General features: G+C 35.0%; 1 protein-coding gene across 1 annotated transcript; it reads left to right on the top strand.

Moving 5' to 3' along the window:
• The first annotated feature begins 498 nt into the window (after positions 1-498).
• LOC110463985 (2-phosphoxylose phosphatase 1-like) lies at positions 499-24684 on the top strand. The gene is made up of 4 exons (XM_021518963.1): positions 499-779; positions 2581-2915; positions 11433-11654; positions 23185-24684. Exons 2-4 carry the CDS (start codon positions 2714-2716, stop codon positions 24372-24374), a joined length of 1614 nt encoding a protein of 537 aa, XP_021374638.1. The 5' UTR covers positions 499-779; positions 2581-2713; the 3' UTR covers positions 24375-24684.
• The last annotated feature ends 8 nt before the right edge of the window (positions 24685-24692 follow it).

Below are 24692 nucleotides of genomic sequence, written 5' to 3' on the forward strand. Positions count from 1 at the left end.
CATTTTGACTCTTTATTTCGGATAATTTGTATAAATTGGTAATTTTCACGGTTGACAGCGGCCAGGGACGTATAGTTTTACCCCCTTAAAATATACATTATCGTCGATTTCTAAATTATCAGATGATCAAACAACATTGTTGTAACTGTCACATTTAGAAAATAATGTTTGAAATTATTGTGTTATTTGATATTTTTTTTATAAACGATCGCGTTAATATATTAAAAAAATATATATACAGTGTATTCCTGGTACGGGGTTTTAGTCCGGGAACGGCGTACAAAATTTACCTACCACCGCCATTAAGCGACCTTTTATTATTCCAGCTGACATTTTCACCCAATCTTGATTTCTTCTGTCTCTTTTTATATTTTCTTTATAATAGGACGACACAAATCCAATTTATTATTCAAACATTTGGAGCTAACTGCACATATTTCCGTATTATTTGTATCCGGTTTCATTTGTAGGCGCACACTTCCGGTTCATGTAATGAAGGTCATTATATGGAGCCTAACGAAACGTGCGTTTATGTTATTGGTCGGATATTTGTGTAACTATAGATCTGTTTTAGCCGGTCTATAATTTTTAAAGGCAATGAAGGTATCGGTGACAAAATAGGTCGTAAGGAGTGAGTGTGGTGAAATGTTGTACACTTAGAAGTAGGTTTCAATCATACAAACCTGTTCATTGTGTGATACAAACCAGCAGGCAGCACGACGATCTAGTCACGTACGCACACCTTGGTCGAGAGTCTCGACACACAATCCTGAATAACAGTGAGTGATTTTAAATTTTATAGAAAGAGACGAGATTTTATGTTAATTTTAGAAATGCAAGGTTTAAAGTCAAATCACCATTTGAATATCTTTTTTCCATATAGTTACTAGTTAGTTACCCCAACAATGTTAGAGGTTTTACACTGAAAAAAAGGCCGACCAGCGGCCTCTTACGTTACAGGTGTAGTTAGTTACCATATTGTGTGTTGCACATGAGTTTGACGTTTTATATATCAATAAGATACAACAGTGTAGATAAAAATGCCCTATACTATATAAAAACAACACTGGTGTGTTTAAAGTATATAATATTATCTTCTGACAATACACCAGAGGTGGTACATGTATTTGAAATCAGATTATTGGAAGAAGAATGTTTTTTCTTCATCTACATGAGCTAGACTGTTATAAAGTGACGTGCCATAAGTATTTCATGAATTTTTCTGGCTTTTTTTTGGTAAAAAATTGGTTTAATTCTGGACCTGGGATATCGATCCTCCTCAAAAGCGTCTTCAACCGACAATAAGCATCTTCAAGTGACCACAAGTGTCGCCATACAAATTTTAAAAAAAAATACCAAATAAAGTAAGCGACATCAGACGATATGTTGTTAATATGACTATAATATACCTCTGTACCAAATTTCAATTTTATATTTGAAAAATTGACAGAGTTATAATTTAAGGAACTGAATTCTTACGATCAGCGGCGTGGCACATTTGTGTATTAACCTGTAAGCGTCGCCAGACATTATCTTTAAAATGCTCACTAAAGTAAGCGACATCAGAAAGTATGTTTATATTGATAAGACTTTAATTAAATTCATATAAATTCTAAATTTCAGCTAGATAATTGAAAAAATGACCGAGCTATGATGAATTGACTTTTTAGGATCGGCGGCACAAAGAAAGAAAAGTGTCTACTGCTTTTCTTGGTAATAGTAATATGATTATCCATTGCAAACTGAAAGACTTCTGACCATGATAGGTTATTTTGCAATACCAATTTTTACGGCAAAATTAAGCATTGTGTTTATGGGAATGATGTCAAAGTATACTTTTTATGCTGGGATGAAGAGTGATAACTCAACAACTGAGCCGCAGATAATAATACAGATATTACCAGAGGAAACATTGGATAACTCTCTTAACAGGATGTCAAGTTTATAAACTTCTATGTATCTTCCTCGTAAGTGATGTTGGTCACTGTATAGTATTCATACAATATGATTTGAGGCCTGTTCCTGCATTGGATGTCAAACAAAGTCAAAAACAGTTTTTGAAAAAAAAGGAAATTAACAAAGAATCCAATGGTGAATAACCAAACGTGAAAGACTTATGATAGTTGATCTATCTTATTGATATATATATATATAGCGTCCAACTTCTGTGGTGTTTGTGATGGTAAAATGGGTGGTTATATCTTAAACTGAATTACAGTTTTTATCAATATATTATTTGTTATTGTATAAAAGTTTTCAATACACAAGAAAAGAATATCTTAGTTGAGGATTTTTAAAGTAACAATGTTATATATATATATGTATAATTATTAATAGTGGTGCTAATTTTGAACATACCATAGATGTTACTGTACATGTGTTAGGTCAACAATTCTTATAATTAGGGTATTTTTTACACCTAGTTGTATATTAGCCTAAACTCTTAGTCTTCTAAGCCTCTTTTTTAATTACTATTAATATACATGTATACATTGTTTAGCATTTGATGATCTTCGATTCACATAAAATAAGAAAAACAAACAACTACATGTACCAGTATTTTTTTCTTTCCTGAAATAGGTGGTGCCTACTATCACACTTGCTATGAGCGAACACTCAACGTAATCATGGGCGTCCTGAGCACCTGTCAATGCACCTGTCAATATCAGTGTTGTTTAGACATGTACATGAAAAGGAGGAGCCATAAAATGTCATGGATAGACCAGCATATACTTGTACAAATACTATTGTCACTGGTGGTAAAACTAAATCCAGGCACAGTACCAACTGTACGTCTTACACCATGTACAACGACGAAAATGACTATGTTCAACCAAATCTACACACCAGTAGCAGCAGCGATAAAAGAAAACGCCTCTTACCTGTTTTAATTGCAATAACTGGATTTTTTGTTGGTAAGTACTATTTATTATTATCATTATATACTTAGTGATTGCATTGGCTGCTTCCAAATGAATATATGTCATGAAGGGCTCAAGCTGCTGTTCACACCATTGAGGTATCTGTTTGGGGTAGAAAACATGTGTCTGCATGACAAAAAAAGTACATTTAAAAATGCATATTTATACTATTTTGATTATTATTTTGATTAAATTTATTCTTTTCCCATAGATGTGACTAATTGGAAGGGCACTCCTACCCTTAATTATATTGAATATAGCTAACAGTACTTATTGATAAGCCATTTAACTGCTTGAAATAGAGACTTTTAATAAAATGTTCTAGTAAGCTAATTAGCATGCTCTAGTTTCAATGAAAACGACAGAAAAGATGGATGTAATTTCCTTTACAAATTGATGGCTTTGAATTCTTCAAAAATGTACACTTTCCCCGTCTCTTTATCACTTTCTTGACACACAGTTGTATTGTCTCATATGCATGTTGTTGTCAAGATGTAAGAAATAAGGAACACATCTGGTAATGAACCAGAGCCTTAGCAGTAAGGCTGTCACAGTTACAAATTATTGTAACCGGTTAACCGTTTTCCAATAACCGACCCGTAACCGGGTAACCGTATTCTAGTACAGATTACTAAGAATAGTTGATAAGTTGTTACGTTGTCAACCAAAATGAACAAAATAATTTTTCAAATAACTGAATTATTATAGAATCGGCTAATGGTCAAGTACAAGTTGAGTCAAAACCATTCTTTTTATCAAACAGCAATTTAGACATTCGTATTGACATCTTGTAGCGAATCTAGCGTTAGTCTGCCATTTTGTTGCTGATTGTTTATCCTCAGCACGTATGCGTAAAAGCCATGCGGAAGTTGAATAAAACATTATGGAAATGTACGCAAGCTCTTTTCTACAAAGGTTGCATGCAGTTTTTGTTTTGTCCGTACTTAATTTGGGAAAGGTCCAAATTGCAGACTTGTGGGAATCAGACATCATGTTTATCGCTGGCTCCAGTATCAAGCATTGATTGTGGTTATGTTACAGTTATTTACGGTAAAAGATCTAGAATCTGCAGGAAGTTCCAGTATACGACTTCAGACATCCTCTAGATTTATCCTTACAGTCTTGGCAAAACATTCTTATGTGGAAATTGAAACTTTTAGACGACAAAGTATGTCATTCAAAGACAAGATACACTATAGTGTCATCACTTGTGAATGGATTTGCACCTTATACCATGGTATGTTGAACAAATGATTATGTACAAGAATAAACAACACACAGCTACAGGGCTTTTCAGCACACATTTTAATATCGAACATGGGAATTACAGCCTTACTTAGAGGTCACACATACTAGATTCTAGGATACTCATAGATTTGCTGAGTACAATATATGGAAATTCAGTTTTAAATTCTCAAAAGAGAATTGCTTGAAGCATTTTTAGGTGCATCTACATGTACAAGTTAGAGGATCATTCATGCATTTTCTTTTCATTTTGGCACTAGATTGTAATGTGTATAGATTTCCAAAGCCTCAAAATACTAAAATGAACCCATAGTGTACAAATATGCAGTACACATGTATACATTATTATAATTTAGCGAGGAGTGTACAAATACCAAATCAATATCAAAATTAAGAGGGGCCATTCTATGTAAAATTTAAAGAAAATTGGAACATGGAAGGGTCAATTTCAGTTTTGAGGGGTCAATGGCCCAATGGCCCCTTCCAGGATTATCCCTGTGTATAATGTTATGATACATTTAGTGAGCTTGATTGTAATTAATTGCATTAATCATTCTTAATTTACAAACATCAGACTGTGTCTGAAAAGTTGGTGTTTTCTAAATGATTTTTGAATGGAATGAGTTTTCATTCCATGTTTAGAGTAAAATACTGTACATTTTTGTATACATGTGCATATTTTTATTTTTCTATCCTAGTTTTACAGGAGTGTCATATTGGGTTTATATGTTTATTATTTAGCTAGGACAATGGTCCAATGGTGGGAATTCCTTGTTCTCAATTTATAAACATATTAATGTTTGAACTCCACATATTTCTCTATTTATGACAGTAATTGACTGTTGCAGTGATACAATTTCATCATACAAACAAACTGTATGTCACAACCAGTCAGTATATATGCATTCATAATGAAAACATTGGTCATGATTTTCTCTTTAAGTGACATTTGAAATTCATACAGAATATCTCTCTAAAACAAATCATTTAACATGTTCAAGTATTTAATTTTATTCTGCTGAATGAAGTAGACCTCTATGTCATATTTTTATATTGTGAGAAATTTGATTGTGATTCAATCATTCATCCCAATTGTTATTTTTTTGTATTTTAACTTTTAAGCTATTAAAGCAACACCAACTATCTTTTACCCAGTTGTTAATTTTCTGTATTTTAAACTTTTAATTTAAAAGTAACACAGAATATCTTGCATATATTATAGTACTTACACTTAATACTATAACCCGACAATATCTATCATTTAGTGATGTTCAAAAATACTGTTACCAATAACAACACCACATGCGAAAGTGATGATAGCTTATGTTTACTGATGTGAAAACTTCAAAGAATATAATTCTGTTATTTAGACTGGAAATCTTTAAAGTTTTAAAATCATCTGTAACAAAATGGAATTTTTTTTCATATAAAAACGTATTTGTATGTAATCCCTTGGATTGACTTGCATATTTTATATACAGGTACAACTTTGTATGTGTGGCAGATTTTGATTGTACATAGGATTAAGGTCGCCTTCTAGCTTCGAGCTAGAGGGAATTTCCCTTTAGCTCAGTGGTAGAGCGTCCGACTAGGAACCTGGAGATCGAAGGTTCGATCCCCGGTGAAAGCACACTTTTCTCTTTCCTGTTACAAATGGTGTCTGTGGATCTCCCTGTGGTGACAGGGATTAGTTAGAATGTTAACCTGGGTTGTGGTGTTCGAGGGTGAACAAATTTAAAAAAGGGGGGATCGGAGTAGTGTGGCAGATTTTAATTGTACATAAGATTACGGTTGCCTTCTAGCTTCGAGCTAGAGGGAATTTCCCTTTAGCTTAGTGGCAGAGCATCCAACTATATATATAGCTAGGAACCTATAGGGGACATGGGTTTGATCCATGGTGAAAGTAAACTATTCTTTATTACCTGTTACACATGTACATGTGTGAAAGTAAATTTATGGAAAGGGACTTGGCATTAGTATTTGAACAGAAAGTCTTTAAAATCAAACGCAACAAATTATATAAGATGCAAGCTAGCAAAAGAAAATCGTAGCTTATTTTAGTTTTGAACAAAAATTGTGAAGATATGCAATCTGTAGAATTCTGTCAAGTCTGAACATAATTTGCCTATAACTAGAAGTATTGTGAATGGGACTTAGTGAGTACCTTCCACATTCTGACATCACAAGACACAGTATATTCTAGTCAAATGCAATTATAGCAATTAAGATTTGACATGGACTTAAGTACCTATTGACAGGTCACAGATGCTGTGTACATGTCAAAACAATTAAGGGGGAAACACTCTACAAAACATTTCCTTGAACAAAAGCATTCAATTTCAGTTCCTCGTCATTGATGGACATGTGAACTGTGCATCCCTTTTATTTAACAAAGATGTACATCAGCCAGTAGTTTACAATAATTGCCAGTAATTTCAGGTTTGATCCATTCATCCAGAAGTTACATTTATTTCCCAAAAACCACATCAAATTGATAAAAAAGGGATATACAATCTTTAAAAACATGCCTGTCTTATATTATTCCTTTGAAAGTGTGATATTGAGGACTTATGAATCCAATGTTGAAAATGCTATGGTAGAAGTTATTAAAGTTTCATAGGGGTGAAAGAGTTAAGCCATGCAATCATTGGGTTACTACATTACATTTGTACTTTAAAATTATGATGAAATATTTTTTTTACAAATGAGCATACATAAAATTGTATATATTTATATATACATACTTTTAACTGTTTTTATCATAAAGCTTTATAATTAATTCAGACAAAAATCTCACGAGACCAGCTATAGTCTAAGTAGTAGAGGAAGATACGGTAGACAGAAATATGGTTTTAAAACATGTACAGGTTGAAGGAATTCTGATCCTAAAGCCATCTGTTGCAGATTATACGTTATATTTTCACATGTAAATGCAAATGATGTGTTCTAAAAGTCCAGAGTCAATGCAGGATAACTTAGTAACCTATTAAATATATATATTTTTTTTTTTATATGTCCCAAAGTTAAACCCAGCCGTACAGACTTGTTAACTGTTGTCATGTTGTTGCTACTGAAGTGGGTTTTTGCATGTATCTGCAATATTTTGCAATATCTTTATAATTACCGACAATGTGATCACTGGAACACAATGGGGGAAGGCATAAAATCGAGGGATGATGGTGGTTCTTACAGTCAATATAAATGATAATTATATGAGGTTATGCATAGTGACAGAAAAACAGCATCAGAAACAACAAGAAGTTCTTGAATAATGAAACCGATACTTTGAGATTTTGGACAGACATATCTTCTAGATGATTTAGTGAGTGATAATGATAACTATATTGTGTTTTGGGTCAGAAAGATCAGAATATTATACAGGTGTTAACTGTCTGATCACCGGTAGGTCCCTGGCTCAGTCCTATTCAGGTACAGTTATAATAACTAGTGACAAATCTCTAGTGTTTTGCCTACAAATGGACAGGGGTACTTAAATACATATCTCAAATCGAGCAATAAAGTAATGATACCTGGTAATGCATTTCCTTCCCTGAGTTTGAAATCTACAGGGGTAAGCTGTGACGTTCCATTGCTTGTAATGTTCATTGTTAAATGTAAAACATTTGTGTTAAAACCTGCAGATTTGTTTTCTTCCTAAATCTGCCCTTGAGCTGGGATTTTAAATCTGTACACATCTTTAGTAATTCACTGGTTTCTGTGTAGCAAAAACAAAATTAAAAAAACTACGATATTGCATGCCATCGGTAAGTGAAAAATTCATTAGATAATTGTATCTCACTTGTATCTTAAAATAAGCATGTACATTAATGTTTTTGAACATGGGTTAAAAAAAATAACGATTTGGAAATTTAAATGGATAATGATAAATTTTTGAGTACATGTTTAAAATTCTTTGTGTGGACTTGCTAAAGTGTTACATTTGTTTACTACATTATATCTATACATAAAATTATTTCATATTTCATGTGATGATAGGGTCACAAGGTGGTTGGCCATGTTCATAGACTAGCTGTTGGTCCCCAAGGGTGGCTACCATAGGCAAAACAAAAATATGTGTGTTTCAGGTATCCCCCTTTCTACCCTAGAATTTCCTGCCAATCCTAGAACATAATTTATCACCTAGTGATACTCAAGCTTGATGTATTAGGGTTTCTTCGGAGACTTCCTGTTCTGGGGTCCTGCCCTAGGTTTCTGATAGCTTGATGTATTAGGGTTTCTTCCTGTTCTGTGTGGTCCTGCCCTAGGTTTCTGACAGCTTGATAGTCATTATAATGTGTGAATATGCATAGTAAACTTTGATATAAATCAAAGTATTGATTTTTTTTTGCCTAGACTACCCAATTTTATCACCTTTTTTAGCATAATGTTTTTGACCCAAAACATGTGGCTTGAATAGATTTTGGCATGGCTTATATTACATATACATGTATGTGATGCTAACCTAGTTTAAAAGGTCCTTATTAGTACAGTACCTTTCCTCTTTTGCTATATTTTATCTACCAGGTATGTTTCTGAACACTAGATATGGAGCTTCATGCTTGTGATCTATGGTTTAAGTACCACTGATGAGATCCTAATTGAACTCTGTTTGGTTTATGCCCTGATTCGCACAATTTTCAATCAGACCTGTGCCACTTTGTATTGCTGGTATATATGATTACATGTATTTCATTATGTTGTGGCAAAATATAAAGCAGATTGCTTTTCATCAACTTTGACCTGGTTATTTAATGGATGAAAATTAAACAGCTAGATTGCTAGTACAGTATATGAAAATATGAAAAATTGATATATAAACATATTGATCTATATAACTAGCCACTTTTGAAAATAAACCACCTGTTTGATACTTAAAGCATTAACATGTGGTCTTAAAATGAGTTTCTTCTGTTGTTGTTTTGTTGGAATGCCATTAATAATTGCCAAAATGCCATGTTTTCATGTTTTTTTTATCACTCTGTAAGAGACAGTGTTGTTGTCTGCACAATGGTTCATGTAGGATAACTCTGAAGAAGTGCTAGGAATTTTCATGAAATCTTGAATATTTCCTTCTTTGTTTTTGTTGATTTTGTATTATATATATTATATATTATATAATATATGTACTTTACATGTCAATGTGTTTAACCACCAAATATTGATATTGTTCGGATGTTTTTAGTAAAAAAGATGTTAATCTTCAGATTTTCCTAAGTATTTGACTTATAAGTACGAGTTAAAACACCGTGCCAGTTTATTAGTGCCAGAGGACAAACATTGGACTCTGTGAATACAGTGATAATGGTAAACAGCTAATTAGGTCCCAAACATATTTGAGTTTCCTGTAACATCTTTGAAAAAATTAGGATAGGTATACGTAGGTAACACATTTATTGATACAATTTAAAAATGATATTATGTGGTTTATATAGGAGAGTGGTCTTGCCTTAAGCAGTTTCTTATTTGAAAATTGACTAAAAATGTTTAGGATAAGTACAAAATATTAGAGTAGGCAGGGTTACCAAAAACACAAAATATTTTTTGTATGGCCTTATTTAAACTCAATCCGAATATAAAGTCCCAGATATTTAAATAGCAGTCATGACGCCTGAGTATCCTGAGGAGATATATATTTAGATGTCAGTTTTATACTATTTAAAAATCTTGACATGAAAACTAAACATTTTGTCTATTGCTATATATATATATACATGTTTTTCCATTCAGATTCGGTTAGATTAGCGTCATTTTCCCTTAGACAGAATACGAACGTCACGATCTAGGTTTACAGTACATTAGATAACAAACAAGTTATCATATAGCAAAAAAATTATATCTCCAATTACTGTATCTGCGGTTACTTCTGTTATATTTGGAAACACCCGGATATTTTTTAAAGGTTATAGATCATATTATATATGATCCATCTAGTCTAGCCGTCATGGTTACTTGTGCGTGGGCGTTTCAGTAGGATTGGTTACTTACACGTAGGTGTTTCAGAAGGCTTGTTTGTTCATATGGCTGTTAAGATTGTCATATATCTTAATAGAGAGTTTAAAAATCTCATTTGAAATATGTGTGTTCTACATAATCGCTCTAAGAAACCTGAGGTAGTTTTAATGTCAGAATACTTATGAATGCTCTTTCTATGAATTTAAATCGTAAAAGACATTTGAAATAGCACTGATGGAAAACTGGTAAAATTAGTCCCTTGACACTCATAAAAATATCAAGAATAGAACAAACTTGAAAAAAATCTTCAGTTGACATAATACACATATCAACATGCAAGTTTTGATACCTTATATTAATGTGTAAATAGTACAGAGGAAAACAATGTCATACAAATGTATACGTTGTTACCTTATAAAATTACAATAATATAAGGTAACAACGTATACATTTGTATGACGTTGTTTTCCTCTGTACTATTTACCTTATATTAATGTGTAAATAGTACAGACGAAAACAATGTCATACAAATGTATAAGTTGTTACCTTATATTAATGTGTAAACAGTACAGAGGAAAACAATGTCATACAAATGTATACGTTGTTACCTTATAAAATTACAATAATATACATTGTTACCTTAAAATTACAATAATGTACATTGTAGTCAGACGTTATAAAATTACAATAATAAACATTGTTACCTTATAAAATTGCAACATTATACATTGTTACATTATAAAATTACAATTATATACATTGTACATTATTAAATTACAATAATATACATTGTTGAATTATAAAATTACAATTATATACATTGTACATTATAAAATTACAATTATATACATTATTGAATTATAAAATTACAATAATATACATTGTTACATTATAAAATTACAATTATATACATTGTACATTATAAAATTACAATTATATACATTATTGAATTATAAAATTACAATAATATACATTGTTACATTATAAAATTACAATTATATACATTGTACATTATAAAATTACAATTATATACATTATTGAATTATAAAATTACAATAATATACATTGTTACATTATAAAATTACAATTATATACATTGTACATTATAAAATTACAATTATATACATTATTGAATTATAAAATTACAATAATATACATTGTTACATTATAAAATTACAATTATATACATTGTACATTATAAAATTACAATTATATACATTATTGAATTATAAAATTACAATAATATACATTGTTACATAATATAAATAACAATAACATACATTGTAATAAAGTCTGTTTCCTTTTTTCCACCAGTTTGTACTGCACCGTTGCTGTATGTATTTGGACCTGTAGAAGAGGATATGCTATCTGTACCTTACATTAAACTACCACGTCCTGAATTCCATCGATCTTCCTCCAACAATTCACACCAGACACCCACCACTCCAGATCATTATCAAGCTGGAGAGTTTCTACGGGACACCCGAGTTGCAGATCATTGTCACTTGCCCGATGTTCCAGCCTTGGGAATGGAAGGTTAGTTAATAGTTATGATCAAGGTAGTTTAGAAATACATATTAACAAAGCCACAGGTAAGGGATCATCACGTATCTGCAGTGATATAAGAATACATGTACCATACAAAAACAAAATCTGGTAGAATTGCTTGAATCAACATTTATGATGAATTATATGTCCTTGTTTTTTCCTGCATTTTAAGAGGAAATCTTTCTCTTGAAAAAATGAATTCAGTTTAGGAAAGGTAATATTTTAAGATAGGTATATATATGTTATTTATTAATTAAACTTTTTCCCCCTTTTCCTGACTAGTGTCTTCCTGCTTTTTTCCCCTGACTTTTTCTGTCTTTCTTCTTCCTCCAAATCCCTTAGCTTCTGCAAAACGTTATTGCAAAATTGTTAAGAATTTATTTAGATAAGTAACTGAATATTTAAATTGATCAATGCACAATATTTTACCTTTGAAGGTTTGTAAAATCATGTCTCAAATTTCTTTTTTTTTTTATGTTATTTGAACTATCTGATGAATCCTGATCTGTCTGAACTGCTTAATTCTTATTTAAAGACTGTCGATTGTTTTTAGGATTATTGATCAGCAAACTCTTGGTTCTTAACCTCACCAACTTCAAAACATCAAAAAGGTTTCAGAATGTGAATTATCATGAGAAATGAAACTTGAAACTGACAAAGTGAAGCTTAGATTTATTTTAGATCATTTTTTTTCACAAGCAGAACAGATAAGCTTAAACATTTTACAGGTTTTACATTTGCTGTCACTGCCCTGGCTGGAAAGGTGCTTGTTATTTTTAGGATTATTGAGTAGCAAGCTCTGTGTCCCAAACTCAATCACTTTTGGAAACAGAAACAGAAGATTATACATTGTAAAGGTCATTTTCTGTCTCTGCCCAGGAATGATGCATAGTTATATATCTAAGTATGGGAGGTATACCGCTAGGATCAGTTTTATAACAAATGATTGATAGCTGTCAGATGAAGGGCCACATATTATCAGTGATATATGTTGTCATCGAGGACTTATCAGAGCACCTGTCTGTCTATCTTCCTGTGTATATAGCTATCACATCCACCATAAACCTGCACTTATATGTCAACATGTGGCCGTGAATGTCCTGACAAAACTGTGTTTACATTATGTTGGGAACACATACAGGTACTAGTTTTAGGATCAACAGTAATATGACCACATGCATTGGGTTCCCATTGATACAATATTGTATAGAGGGTGGGCAGGGAGGCACGAAATAATATTGATGTGGGTTTTTAGGTCACCTGAGCTTTGCTCAAGTGACCTATTCTAATCGCTTTTCGTCCGTCGTCGTCCGTCGTCCGTTGTGCGTCGTGCGTAAACTTTTACATTTTCAACTTCTTCTCAAGAACCAGTGGATGGATTTTTTTCAAACTTGGTCAGAATCATCCTTGGTAGATGAGGCTTCAAAATTGTAAAATTGGGATTCCTACCCCAACCCCTGGGGCCAGGGCGGGGCCCCAAAGGGAAAATTAACCAATATTTCAAAAATCTTCTTCTCCAGACTCAGAGGTACTACAGTGATTTTCTCTACGTGGAAAGAAAGATCATCAGGGGCTTTACTTAAATTGTAAATTTCAGGACCCCCGAGCTATCCGTTCTCCCTTGGGGAGGGGGTAAAGTTTACTATAGTTTATATAGGGAAATAACACTTTTGGGTATATTTTGACAACTTTCTGTAGGAAATTATTTTTACTTGGTGAGAATTATCCTTGGAGGTAGATGGTTTCAAATTGTAAAATTGAGATTCCTACCCCGACCCCTGGGGCCAGGGCGGGGCCCCAAAGGGAAAATTAATCAATATTTCAAAAATCTTCTTCTCCAGACTCAGAGGTACTACAGTGATTTTCTCTACGTGGAAAGAAAGATCATCAGGGGCTTTACTTAAATTGTAAATTTCAGGACCCCCGAGCTATCCGTTCTCCCTTGGGGAGGGGGTAAAGTTTACTATAGTTTATATAGGGAAATAACACTTTTGGGTATATTTTGACAACTTTCTGTAGGAAATTATTTTTACTTGGTGAGAATTATCCTTGGAGGTAGATGGTTTCAAATTGTAAAAGAGATTCCTACCCCGACCCCTGGGGCCAGGGCGGGGCCCCAACGAAAAAAAATTAACCAATATTTCAAAAATCTTCTTCTCCAGACTCGGAGGTACTACAGTGATTTTCTCTATGTGGAAAGAAAGATCATCAGGGGCTTTACTTAAATTGAAAATATCAGGACCCTGAGCTATCCGTTCTCCCTATAGGAAGGGGGTAACGTTTAATATAGTTTATAAAGGGAAATAACACTTTTCGGTATATATATTTTATCCATTTTCAGCAGAAAATTGCTCAAACTTAGTCAGAATCATCTTGGGTAAATGAGAGTTTTACTTTGTAAAATTAGGATTCCTGCCCCATCCCCAGGGGCTAGGGCGGGGCCCCAAAGGAAACATTTACCAATATTTTCAAATTCTTATCCATTGATGACATGACAAGTATTGTATTTCACTTAGTTTACATGCTGATTTCCACATCACATCTAAACAATAAAATTAAAGCTACCACTACCTATGATATAACTCAGGTGACCGCTAAGGCCCTTGGGCCTCTTGTTTAGTATGACTGACTAAAGCTTTAATAAATTAAATTATTTCAGAAAGGAAATCCAAACTTGTAGAAGTTACCACAGGTCTTGTCTTAGTTGATGAACTTGAATGAGAATATAAAAAAAGGAACAACTTTGTTTATGTTTAGGAATACTTTAACTGAGGGCCAGATCAGGGTTTAAACTTTTCCACCTCTGAAATGGAGAAGCTAGTGTCAGATCACCTGTAGTCACCTGACCCAGCCCGCTACAGTTATCTTTATAACGAAGTCAATAGGAGATCTGTCATGATTGGAAAACATTCAGAATATTAGAATGACTGTCGTTATAGTGTTGTGTACCCTGGAGGTAGTGATGAGGTATCCCACCTACTACTAGTTAATGTATAAATTTAGCATTTCCTGTACTATAGTGGTAGATATTAGAATGACTGTCGTTATAGCGTTGTGTACTCTGGAGGTAGTGATGAGGTATCTCACCTACTACTAGTTAATGTATAAACTTAGCAGTTCCTGTACTATAGTGGTAGATATTAGAATGACTGTCGTTATAGCGTTGTGTACTCTGGAGGTAGTGATGAGGTATCCCACCTACTACTAGTTAATGTATAAACTTAGCAGTTCCTGTACTATAGTGGTAGATATTAGAATGACTGTCGTTATAGCGTTGTGTACTCTGGAGGTAGTGATGAGGTATCCCACCTACTACTAGTTAATGTATAAACTTAGCAGTTCCTGTACTATAGTGGTAGATATTAGAATGACTGTCGTTATAGCGTTGTGTACTCTGGAGGTAGTGATGAGGTATCCCACCTACTACTAGTTAATGTATAAACTTAGCAGTTCCTGTACTATAGTGGTAGATATTAGAATGACTGTCGTTATAGCGTTGTGTACTCTGGAGGTAGTGATGAGGTATCCCACCTACTACTAGTTAATGTATAAACTTAGCAGTTCCTGTACTATAGTGGTAGATATTAGAATGACTGTCGTTATAGCGTTGTGTACTCTGGAGGTAGTGATGAGGTATCCCACCTACTACTAGTTAATGTATAAACTTAGCAGTTCCTGTACTATAGTGGTAGATATTAGAATGACTGTCGTTATAGCGTTGTGTACTCTGGAGGTAGTGATGAGGTATCCCACCTACTACTAGTTAATGTATAAACTTAGCAGTTCCTGTACTATAGTGGTAGATATTAGAATGACTGTCGTTATAGCGTTGTGTACTCTGGAGGTAGTGATGAGGTATCCCACCTACTACTAGTTAATGTATAAACTTAGCAGTTCCTGTACTATAGTGGTAGATATTAGAATGACTGTCGTTATAGCGTTGTGTACTCTGGAGGTAGTGATGAGGTATCTCACCTACTACTAGTTAATGTATAAACTTAGCAGTTCCTGTACTATAGTGGTAGATATTAGAATGACTGTCGTTATAGCGTTGTGTACTCTGGAGGTAGTGATGAGGTATCTCACCTACTACTAGTTAATGTATAAACTTAGCAGTTCCTGTACTATAGTGGTAGATATTAGAATGACTGTCGTTATAGCGTTGTGTACTCTGGAGGTAGTGATGAGGTATCTCACCTACTACTAGTTAATGTATAAACTTAGCAGTTCCTGTACTATAGTGGTAGATATTAGAATGACTGTCGTTATAGCGTTGTGTACTCTGGAGGTAGTGATGAGGTATCTCACCTACTACTAGTTAATGTATAAACTTAGCAGTTCCTGTACTATAGTGGTAGATATTAGAATGACTGTCGTTATAGCGTTGTGTACTCTGGAGGTAGTGATGAGGTATCTCACCTACTACTAGTTAATGTATAAACTTAGCAGTTCCTGTACTATAGTGGTAGATATTAGAATGACTGTCGTTATAGCGTTGTGTACTCTGGAGGTAGTGATGAGGTATCTCACCTACTACTAGTTAATGTATAAACTTAGCAGTTCCTGTACTATAGTGGTAGATATTAGAATGACTGTCGTTATAGCGTTGTGTACTCTGGAGGTAGTGATGAGGTATCTCACCTACTACTAGTTAATGTATAAACTTAGCAGTTCCTGTACTATAGTGGTAGATATTAGAATGACTGTCGTTATAGCGTTGTGTACTCTGGAGGTAGTGATGAGGTATCTCACCTACTACTAGTTAATGTATAAACTTAGCAGTTCCTGTACTATAGTGGTAGATATTAGAATGACTGTCGTTATAGCGTTGTGTACTCTGGAGGTAGTGATGAGGTATCTCACCTACTACTAGTTAATGTATAAACTTAGCAGTTCCTGTACTATAGTGGTAGATATTAGAATGACTGTCGTTATAGCGTTGTGTACTCTGGAGGTAGTGATGAGGTATCTCACCTACTACTAGTTAATGTATAAACTTAGCAGTTCCTGTACTATAGTGGTAGATATTAGAATGACTGTCGTTATAGCGTTGTGTACTCTGGAGGTAGTGATGAGGTATCTCACCTACTACTAGTTAATGTATAAACTTAGCAGTTCCTGTACTATAGTGGTAGATATTAGAATGACTGTCGTTATAGCGTTGTGTACTCTGGAGGTAGTGATGAGGTATCTCACCTACTACTAGTTAATGTATAAACTTAGCAGTTCCTGTACTATAGTGGTAGATATTAGAATGACTGTCGTTATAGCGTTGTGTACTCTGGAGGTAGTGATGAGGTATCTCACCTACTACTAGTTAATGTATAAACTTAGCAGTTCCTGTACTATAGTGGTAGATATTAGAATGACTGTCGTTATAGCGTTGTGTACTCTGGAGGTAGTGATGAGGTATCTCACCTACTACTAGTTAATGTATAAACTTAGCAGTTCCTGTACTATAGTGGTAGATATTAGAATGACTGTCGTTATAGCGTTGTGTACTCTGGAGGTAGTGATGAGGTATCTCACCTACTACTAGTTAATGTATAAACTTAGCAGTTCCTGTACTATAGTGGTAGATATTAGAATGACTGTCGTTATAGCGTTGTGTACTCTGGAGGTAGTGATGAGGTATCTCACCTACTACTAGTTAATGTATAAACTTAGCAGTTCCTGTACTATAGTGGTAGATATTAGAATGACTGTCGTTATAGCGTTGTGTACTCTGGAGGTAGTGATGAGGTATCTCACCTACTACTAGTTAATGTATAAACTTAGCAGTTCCTGTACTATAGTGGTAGATATTAGAATGACTGTCGTTATAGCGTTGTGTACTCTGGAGGTAGTGATGAGGTATCTCACCTACTACTAGTTAATGTATAAACTTAGCAGTTCCTGTACTATAGTGGTAGATATTAGAATGACTGTCGTTATAGCGTTGTGTACTCTGGAGGTAGTGATGAGGTATCTCACCTACTACTAGTTAATGTATAAACTTAGCAGTTCCTGTACTATAGTGGTAGATATTAGAATGACTGTCGTTATAGCGTTGTGTACTCTGGAGGTAGTGATGAGGTATCTCACCTACTACTAGTTAATGTATAAACTTAGCAGTTCCTGTACTATAGTGGTAGATATTAGAATGACTGTCGTTATAGCGTTGTGTACTCTGGAGGTAGTGATGAGGTATCTCACCTACTACTAGTTAATGTATAAACTTAGCAGTTCCTGTACTATAGTGGTAGATATTAGAATGACTGTCGTTATAGCGTTGTGTACTCTGGAGGTAGTGATGAGGTATCTCACCTACTACTAGTTAATGTATAAACTTAGCAGTTCCTGTACTATAGTGGTAGATATTAGAATGACTGTCGTTATAGCGTTGTGTACTCTGGAGGTAGTGATGAGGTATCTCACCTACTACTAGTTAATGTATAAACTTAGCAGTTCCTGTACTATAGTGGTAGATATTAGAATGACTGTCGTTATAGCGTTGTGTACTCTGGAGGTAGTGATGAGGTATCTCACCTACTACTAGTTAATGTATAAACTTAGCAGTTCCTGTACTATAGTGGTAGATATTAGAATGACTGTCGTTATAGCGTTGTGTACTCTGGAGGTAGTGATGAGGTATCTCACCTACTACTAGTTAATGTATAAACTTAGCAGTTCCTGTACTATAGTGGTAGATATTAGAATGACTGTCGTTATAGCGTTGTGTACTCTGGAGGTAGTGATGAGGTATCTCACCTACTACTAGTTAATGTATAAACTTAGCAGTTCCTGTACTATAGTGGTAGATATTAGAATGACTGTCGTTATAGCGTTGTGTACTCTGGAGGTAGTGATGAGGTATCTCACCTACTACTAGTTAATGTATAAACTTAGCAGTTCCTGTACTATAGTGGTAGATATTAGAATGACTGTCGTTATAGCGTTGTGTACTCTGGAGGTAGTGATGAGGTATCTCACCTACTACTAGTTAATGTATAAACTTAGCAGTTCCTGTACTATAGTGGTAGATATTAGAATGACTGTCGTTATAGCGTTGTGTACTCTGGAGGTAGTGATGAGGTATCTCACCTACTACTATTTAATGTATAAACTTAGCAGTTCCTGTACTATAGAGGTAGATATTAGAATGACTGTCGTTATAGTGTTGTGTACTCTGGAGGTAGTGATGAGGTATCCCACCTACTACTAGTTAATGTATAAACTTAGCAGTTCATGTATTATAGCGTTAGATATTAGAATGACTGTCGTTATAGTGTTGTGTACTCTGGAGGTAGTGATGAGGTATCCCACCTAATACTAGTTAATGTTTAAACTTAGCATTTCCTGTACTGTAGTGGTAGATATTAGAATGACTGTCGTTATAACAACTATTGTACATACGTTTCCAGCATAGCCGAAATCGACATCGATTTTATAGACAACTCGTACACATTTTACAACTTTGTGTGCATATATAACGCTTCATTGGTCATTCATCTGATGATGGTGACAGTGTACATATCGTACTAGTCATCGAAACGTCAAATAGAAAATTTTATTTTTGGTTGTGTAAAGAGAACTTCTCATAATCCATACTTACCAACCTGAAGAAAATGTTTAGAAACAATCAGATCATTCTGCTGGTGGCGAGGTTGATGTACAGTATATAATGTTTGTACTGAATGACTGTTTGTGTTTTGCACAAGACAAGTTGTAGTGATGGGTTAATCTCACCTTCTAGTACACCCTGTACTTATCAATGGACAGGAAGTGATGAGTTATACTCACCTACTCTACATCTGTCATACACTGACCTTCTGTATGGCGTGGCCTATTGTGTTATACACACGTTGAGTAGTAGTCATGAGATTGTCCCACCTGCTAATACACATTAGTATTGATATCCATTTTTGATGATCATTAATTCTGATGGATTTTTTCTAAACTTGATACAGAGTGATTCTAGAATCAGCCATCTTGATTTGCATGTGCAACTGAAAGTATATATTGTTGTTTACTGAAATGACAAATTCACCCGCAATTTGGAGGGCGAAAATGAAACTGCAGCGAAAGTTTCCCAGGATACAGTTGTCCCAGTTAAATGCTACAGTCTATATATTTCTTTGCCAGAAAATCTCATTCTTGAAATCCAAGGGTACCTCACTTGATAAACATACGTAATTTTATATATCTTCTCTGCAACCCAGGAATCCAAATTTCTTGATAAGACCCCTTGGAGATAATACAAAATGACCGTAGACTAGTCTGATGTCTTTAATAGAGATTAAAGGAATTACTCAGCAGGAACGTTTCAATTGACAGGATTCAAAGTTGAATGTAGCTTCTCTTTAATCTTCAAAAGACAGGTACCTGCAGGCTTGTGATGGGTCAGGTTTTACTACATAAAATGTTTCAAACAGCTTACAGCTGTGAGCCTTTGATTTGAAGGGGTGCAGAGAAGGATCACATATCAAGAGCGATTTATGTTGGATTTTGAGGATGAGAAATTGAAACTATTCAAGAAATATGCACACATATCCATTCATTTCATCCAATTCACCGAGTGTGATTTGATCCTTGAAATGTTTTTTTAATCTTGACTTCAATTTTATTTTAAATATTTGTATATATATGTAGCAATTACAATATAAAAGTAAAAAGGATTTTTTTTTTCATCCTTATTGAGTTTGATTGTTTTGTATATCTGTACATATTTTTCTGGTCCAAGGACTGAACTTGGTCAGTCAATGATTATAACAATCTGCAGTACTAAAACTGTACTGTCAAGTGCCTTCATCATGTCTGTCTAACAAATATTTTCCCCTAAACTAAATAATTGATATTTTCTATCAATGCTGAAAGATAAGTTGTATTCATCATATCTTTTCATCTAAACAGTAAAATAGTCTTTGACATTTTTAGTAGCCGTAATTTATTATTTATCACAACGCCCCTTGGTGATCTGCTGGGTCACAGAACTTAATGAGGGAATGTTGTGAGTTTATCAGTTAATCAACAGTACAGCAACTCAGAAAAAAATGTCATTATGTCCCTTCAGGAAGATTTATGAAATGTAACTCTTCAAAAGCCTAATTGACAATTTGAAGATACCAATATCCATTAAAATTCAATAATGGCTAAAGAATTCAATCTTCTTCAGTACAGATTTGTTTTGTAATTCTCAGATGAAAGTGCAACAGAGTCACTGGATGTTTTAGTCTTTTATATGATACTTTGCTAATCAAAATCAGTATTTCATATAATTCTTAAACAAATTCCCCAATTTGTTCTTAAACAAATTCCCCAATTTGTTTTACCGTGAAATATTTCCTCCAAACTCTAAAGCCATGGGCCCCCTTCCCAAAATTGTGTATCTGAGATCCTGTCACACCTGCCTGTATAGTATCTTACGTATGTATCTGAGATCCTGTCACACCTGCCTGTATAGTATCTTACGTATGTATCTGAGATCCTGTCACACCTGCCTGTATAGTATCTTACGTATGTATCTGAGATCCTGTCACACCTGCCTGTATAGTATCTTACGTATGTATCTGAGATCCTGTCACACCTGCCTGTATAGTATCTTACGTATGTATCTGAGATCCTGTCACACCTGCCTGTATAGTATCTTACGTATGTATCTGAGATCCTGTCACACCTGCCTGTATAGTATCTTACGTATGTATCTGAGATCCTGTCACACCTGCCTGTATAGTATCTTACGTATGTATCTGAGATCCTGTCACACCTGCCTGTATAGTATCTTACGTATGTATCTGAGATCCTGTCACACCTGCCTGTATAGTATCTTACGTATGTATCTGAGATCCTGTCACACCTGCCTGTATAGTATCTTACGTATGTATCTGAGATCCTGTCACACCTGCCTGTATAGTATCTTACGTATGTATCTGAGATCCTGTCACACCTGCCTGTATAGTATCTTACGTATGTATCTGAGATCCTGTCACACCTGCCTGTATAGTATCTTACGTATGTATCTGAGATCCTGTCACACCTGCCTGTATAGTATCTTACGTGTGTATCTGAGATCCTGTCACACCTGCCTGTATAGTATCTTACGTATGTATCTGAGATCCTGTCACACCTGCCTGTATAGTATCTTACGTATGTATCTGAGATCCTGTCACACCTGCCTGTATAGTATCTTACGTATGTATCTGAGATCCTGTCACACCTGCCTGTATAGTATCTTACGTATGTATCTGAGATCCTGTCACACCTGCCTGTATAGTATCTTACGTATGTATCTGAGATCCTGTCACACCTGCCTGTATAGTATCTTACGTATGTATCTGAGATCCTGTCACACCTGCCTGTATAGTATCTTACGTATGTATCTGAGATCCTGTCACACCTGCCTGTATAGTATCTTACGTATGTATCTGAGATCCTGTCACACCTGCCTGTATAGTATCTTACGTATGTATCTGAGATCCTGTCACACCTGCCTGTATAGTATCTTACGTATGTATCTGAGATCCTGTCACACCTGCCTGTATAGTATCTTACGTGTGTATCTGAGATCCTGTCACACCTGCCTGTATAGTATCTTACGTATGTATCTGAGATCCTGTCACACCTGCCTGTATAGTATCTTACGTATGTATCTGAGATCCTGTCACACCTGCCTGTATAGTATCTTACGTATGTATCTGAGATCCTGTCACACCTGCCTGTATAGTATCTTACGTATGTATCTGAGATCCTGTCACACCTGCCTGTATAGTATCTTACGTATGTATCTGAGATCCTGTCACACCTGCCTGTATAGTATCTTACGTATGTATCTGAGATCCTGTCACACCTGCCTGTATAGTATCTTACGTATGTATCTGAGATCCTGTCACACCTGCCTGTATAGTATCTTACGTATGTATCTGAGATCCTGTCACACCTGCCTGTATAGTATCTTACGTATGTATCTGAGATCCTGTCACACCTGCCTGTATAGTATCTTACGTATGTATCTGAGATCCTGTCACACCTGCCTGTATAGTATCTTACGTGTGTATCTGAGATCCTGTCACACCTGCCTGTATAGTATCTTACGTATGTATCTGAGATCCTGTCACACCTGCCTGTATAGTATCTTACGTATGTATCTGAGATCCTGTCACACCTGCCTGTATAGTATCTTACGTATGTATCTGAGATCCTGTCACACCTGCCTGTATAGTATCTTACGTATGTATCTGAGATCCTGTCACACCTGCCTGTATAGTATCTTACGTATGTATCTGAGATCCTGTCACACCTGCCTGTATAGTATCTTACGTGTGTATCTGAGATCCTGTCACACCTGCTTGTATAGTATCTTACGTATGTATCTGAGATCCTGTCACACCTGCCTGTATAGTATCTTACGTATGTATCTGAGATCCTGTCACCATAAAGGAAATGTCGACTTACAACTCGTGTCCATGACAAGATTACTTGTTGTTATTTAGTCAATTCATTGCTTCCTTACATGTCTTATCTTGGTTCCTTTTATTTGCAGGTTTCTATATAAAAGAGGAATACTTTTTGGAACAAGTTCATGTCATCTTGTCATCAGGGGAGACAACTCCAAAACAACTCCATCCGAAAATTCCACCGGCAGATTGTAATTTTAAATCATCCACAGTTGAACCATTTGAAGATTTTCCGGCCACTGTAAATGGTTACATCAGAGCAAACAAGGCGCACACAGAATTTATCAACCACACTATATTACATAACAGGAAGTGTCCCCCTGGACAGTTATCTCCCCTCGGAATGGCAAAGTTACGTCAACATGGAAGATATCTGCGAGACACATATTCAGATTTGTTTGAACATGGATCAGAAATACATCATTCCAATAAATGGATAAAAGTTTTAAGTGGACAGGACGCCAGCTCATTCCATTCAACTCTATCTTTTCTCAGTGGCTTTTTACCACGAAAGCACGTCCACACAGTCAATGTTGAGAAAGTAACCAATCGACTGTGTGACATGTCCCAGACAGAATGCCATTGTCCAAACATAGCTCGCTCTGCACCATTTCTCATGGACAGTGTCTTGAACCATACGCAGGGCTCCGATTCGCAGATACCTGCCAATAAGTCATTTAGTAAGTTTTTGGAGAAATTCTGCAAAAGGAATATGAGTTCTGTAGATGCACTCAATCAGCTTTCTCCTCTCATATGTGATAAATCCCTACCCTCGACAGGATGTCGGGGTAATCGTTGCTGGAATGTATCCAGGTCTCATATAGGAAGGCTATTTCAGGTTTTAGACAAACATATAGAGAAATGGATGACCCACATTCCTAACCTGGAACACAGTCGCCTCTATGTTTTTCCATTTCTTAATTCTTTATTAAATTCCATCAAAAATGTTCAACTTGCAACATCTCCAAGGTTGCTTGTTTACACAAGTAACGAAGAGTTCATGCTCCACTTGCTGACAGCCATGGAGAACAAATTGGAAAAGTTTCCACGCTCTGGGTCTCGACTCGTCTTCGAACTTCTGTCAAAATCGCAACAACAGAAGAAACACTACTTCCTGCGTGTGCTCTTCAACGGCCGTGATGTCACTACTAGCATTCCTCTCTGTAGTCGTCGCTATGACGAGAGAGTCTGTCCACTGAAATACTTTGCAGACTATCACAATTTGAATTTTAAAAATATGTTTTCTAAGTCAAATTATGAAGAAAGGTGTTCATGATCTGGTTTGTTGCGTTTGTTTGCAAGGTTTTATAACCTCACAACAGCTTAGATCATAATTATATATATAAGGCAACATGCAGGTTTGTTAAATCAGATAGATTTTTTCATACTTTTGACAACAAAGTCTTTTTTGGATTGGGATGTTACTCTGTAGAATCAGGGTGTCTGTTGGTACGATGCACCACTGCTTATTACCTAATCTCCACCAATTTTTCAGAAACTTTCTACTCTACACATGATCAGTCCACTAGTTTGTATGTATGACCTTGCAATTCAAACTTTTTATTTTTATTTTTTTGTTATTTGAAGGGGGGGG

The sequence above is a fragment of the Mizuhopecten yessoensis genome, unplaced genomic scaffold (genome assembly GCF_002113885.1).
Source record: "Mizuhopecten yessoensis strain PY_sf001 unplaced genomic scaffold, ASM211388v2 scaffold10949, whole genome shotgun sequence".
Classification (NCBI taxonomy): Eukaryota; Metazoa; Mollusca; class Bivalvia; order Pectinida; family Pectinidae; genus Mizuhopecten; species Mizuhopecten yessoensis.